General features: G+C 48.7%; 1 protein-coding gene across 1 annotated transcript in view; it reads right to left on the bottom strand.

The window, feature by feature from the left end:
• The window catches only part of LOC310775822 (extracellular serine/threonine protein kinase FAM20C-like), a gene marked incomplete at both ends in the record, with an annotated part of 75,357 nt that extends 72,075 nt beyond the window's left edge, over positions 1-3,282 (bottom strand). Inside the window, 2 exons of the mRNA XM_083635951.1 lie at positions 869-1,044; positions 2,786-3,282. Coding sequence (XP_083492077.1) covers positions 869-1,044; positions 2,786-3,282 — 673 coding nt within the window. The remainder of the gene's footprint in view (positions 1-868; positions 1,045-2,785) is intronic.
• Between the last annotated feature and the right edge of the window lie 263 nt (positions 3,283-3,545).

The following is a 3,545-nucleotide window of genomic DNA, read 5'->3' as shown; positions in this document are numbered from 1 at the left end:
AACCCCCTGGGGGAGCACGGGGAGAACATGCAAACTCCACACAGACAGAAAGGCCCTTACGACGAGATACCCCACCTGGGCAATAGGCACTGAAGATATGGGGGGGAACACAACCACAGCGCCCACAGTGTCCCAGGCGAGAATCGAACTCAGGACCTTCTGACTGTGAGGCGACAGCTCTACCACTGAGCCACCGTGCCCCGGCTATCTAATCCGGTTGTAGTTCCTGTTGTTCTTGTGCAAACATTGATATCAATCTATTCAAGAAGTGCATCACGTCATCCTCTCCACACACACACACACACACACACACACACACACACACACACACACACACACACACACACACACACGTAAATATAAATACAGCAAATGTGATATTATCCACAGTTCTAACATGAATTGTAAACATTAGCATGACTGCTAATAGCCTACAAAAGCGCCGTTGGACACGTTTGCACGTTTGAACTGAAGTTAAAGAAGTACTCATTAGTTACCGTAATGAATGACGTAATGTCACACCACAACCCAGGCAGGTTGTATTGTTTTGTCTCTCTGGAGGCAGAGAACTTTCCACAACCAACAGCAGGATTGTGTTTGGGCAACGAGGGTGAATCTACTCTACGCGGTGTCTGAAATAGAGGGAGGATGGTGGACTGTTCTCTGCTGCAGCCCCACGCTGTGCTTTAGGCTGATGACACAGATGGATTTCCACATCCAAATCTAACAACTTTAACGTCTCCTCTCCTGTGCTCTCGCTGTGACGAGGCACCGCTGCTCAACACGTACAAGATGAGACACTGCACAGACGCACAAGTGCAGTGAAGTGGTGTGTGTGTGTGTGTGTGTGTGTGTGTGTGTCTCAGACCTGCGCTGACAATGCGGTGCGTGGCCAGCTGTTCGGCCAGAGGCTCCATGTTGGGGTCGCGGTGGGGGTAGAGCTGCCAGCGGGACACGCCCAGCTGGAAGCGCAGCCAGGGGGGGTGGCTCTCACTGCTGCTGTTCCACCGGACGTCCTCGTACTCCTCCTGGCTCGCGCTCACCCTGAGGGAGGCAGGGTGGGGTGGGAGGGGGGGGTTAAGGTGGGTGATGGGACAGAGGCGGGGAAAGAAAGATGGAGAAATGTTAGGTAGGCTAGTCGTGACAGTTCGTGTTCAGAGACACACAAGTCAGAGGATGCTGAATTTTTGAAAATGTCTTAAACGTGTACCTCCACCAGTGTTGGGAAAAGTTACTTTTAAAAGTAATGACTTTCATTTGTGAGTTAACTTAAAAAGTGTCTCTGTATTAAAAAGTATTGTGTAGCTTTCCGTTGCTCACTTCACATGCCAATGCCATAGTAGCAATATGGCTTAATTGTGCAGCCAGGTGTGAATGTGTTTTTAAAGCAGTAAATGTAAGCCGTGTTGAACTTGCAACCTCCGACATGGAAGGCGGATGTCTAGTAAGAAGGCTAAAGCCAGCTGTCCCAAAATTAAGCAATTTTGGGAGAAAGTCATACAAACTATATCTGACATCACTGATGTTGCATTGCCGATCTGCCCACAGTTATTTATTCTGGGGTTACCCCCTCCTGGGTTAGGACTGACAGGGGCAAATCAAAAGTTACTAAATGTTTGTTCACTTCAGGCTAAACACTGTATTGCAACGTCTTGGAAGAGCACGGAGGCACCGACAGTCGAACAGTGGTTTAAAACGTCTTTCCAATGTTCTTGCCATGGAAAAATTGACTTATGCCGTCAAAGGGAAAATGCAAAACTTCCTTAAAATATGGGGACGATTTATAGATTATCTAGAAAGTCGCACACCAGGAAATGTAATTGTAAGAATTGCTTGATTAATTAAATTAAATTAAATTGATTTTGGTTCTATTTTATAGTTTTTTGTGTGTTTCGTTTTTATATTCTTATGTCTGTGTATTTACATGTACATGTTGTCTTTATATCATTATATGTTGTACAAAAATGGAAGGCTAAAGCCCATGGGCTGAAGTATGGCCTGAGGTTTACTACAGCACAGCACTTCCCACTGGCTACCGTTACACAAGCCAAGCCAATCTCATTTATATTAGCCGCATGTGGGCTACACAAGATTAGCCTCACAATGTGACTATTCACTGGTTGAACACTCAATCATAGTCTCAAAGGAGCACCCCAATATAGCGATGCAGGCTCCATTCAAAATGGCCCTACTTGCTCATACATGTAGTAGCAATCACAATAAAACAGTACTGGCACATAAGGTTGTTGTCCGTCGAAACCGGGCTATCCGTGTTCTTAAATATTGCGTAGTTTCCAATACCGAGCCATTGTAACCATGCCAGAGCCTCTGTCATTTCTGTTCTTCCACCTGACTTTTCCATTGAAAAGGATTGTTGTTGTTCTTCCGCTTCCCAGTGAGGAAACGGCGCCGTCTCTGCTGCGTCTACAGGTGGGAACCTGTTTACACAACCCAGAAGAACAGAACTTAACTCTGGCTCAGAATTGGAAACTACGCAATATGGCGGACAACAACCTTGTGTATCAGACAAGTACTGTTGTATTGTGATTGCTCCATGTATGAAGGGCCTTTGTGAAGGGGAGCCCGCAACGCATACAGTATGGCGTGCTACGCCGAGACTCAGAATGACAAACGGGCCGTGTCTCGCATCGAGGCTAACACAAGATAAGACTCAATTTGAAAATGTAAATTGCAACGGATTGCAAGCGTCGATCAAAAAGGAAAAACAATATGGTATGTTACTACACACAGGCTTTCGGCACCCTCCACAGTGACGCACACTCACCACATCTGGGAGCTCCTCTCGCTGGGCTTGACTTTGAGCAGATAGTCGTCCTCTGGGACGGGCGGGCGGGGCATATTGTACAGCGGGTGGCCGAAGAGCGCCTCTAACACCGACAGCCCAGAGCGACCCACCTCGTCCGCCATGTCGACCGAAGCGACGGCGGGCCTCTCCCTGACCGAGCCGTCCTCAGGACCAGCCGCGGTGCTCATTTTGCGCGAGGCCGAAAGCATTTGCGGGTGACCTCTGGCGTCCATATTGGGAGAATCCACGTGTGCAAAGTCGTCGAAAGCCGCCTCGGCCGGACCTCTGACCGCGGTGCGGTCGGTGCGTGCCAGGGCGCTCGGGGGCGGGGCTTGTGTCCTGGGCGGACGGGAAGGGTCACAGGGGTGAGGCAGGATGGAGAGAGACACGAGCGCCAGGAGGAGGTGGAGGAAAACGGTGACGAAGGCCAAGGACAGACAGATTGTCCTGGAGCGACGACGCATACGCCACGTCATCCTGTACTGAGAGAGAGACAGAGAAGGAGAGAGACAGACAGAGAGAGAGAGAGAGAGAGAGAGAGTTATGGAACATGAATAGACGGAGGGAAGGAGAACGGTAAGTGGAAAAAGAAGAAGTGTTAAAAACGGCGGTTAAAGGGATAGTTCACATTTTTTTAAAGTCTAGCCCCATTTGCTACTTACCAGTGATGATGTTGATTGGTAGTTGGGGGAAAAACGAATGCAAGCTGACTGAAGCTCACTGAAATGTACTTTGTGTG

Source organism: Poromitra crassiceps (assembly GCF_964638095.1).
Source record: "Poromitra crassiceps genome assembly, chromosome: 4".
NCBI classification, from domain to species: domain Eukaryota; kingdom Metazoa; phylum Chordata; class Actinopteri; order Beryciformes; family Melamphaidae; genus Poromitra; species Poromitra crassiceps.
This window is presented reverse-complemented; position numbering and strand designations above follow the sequence as displayed.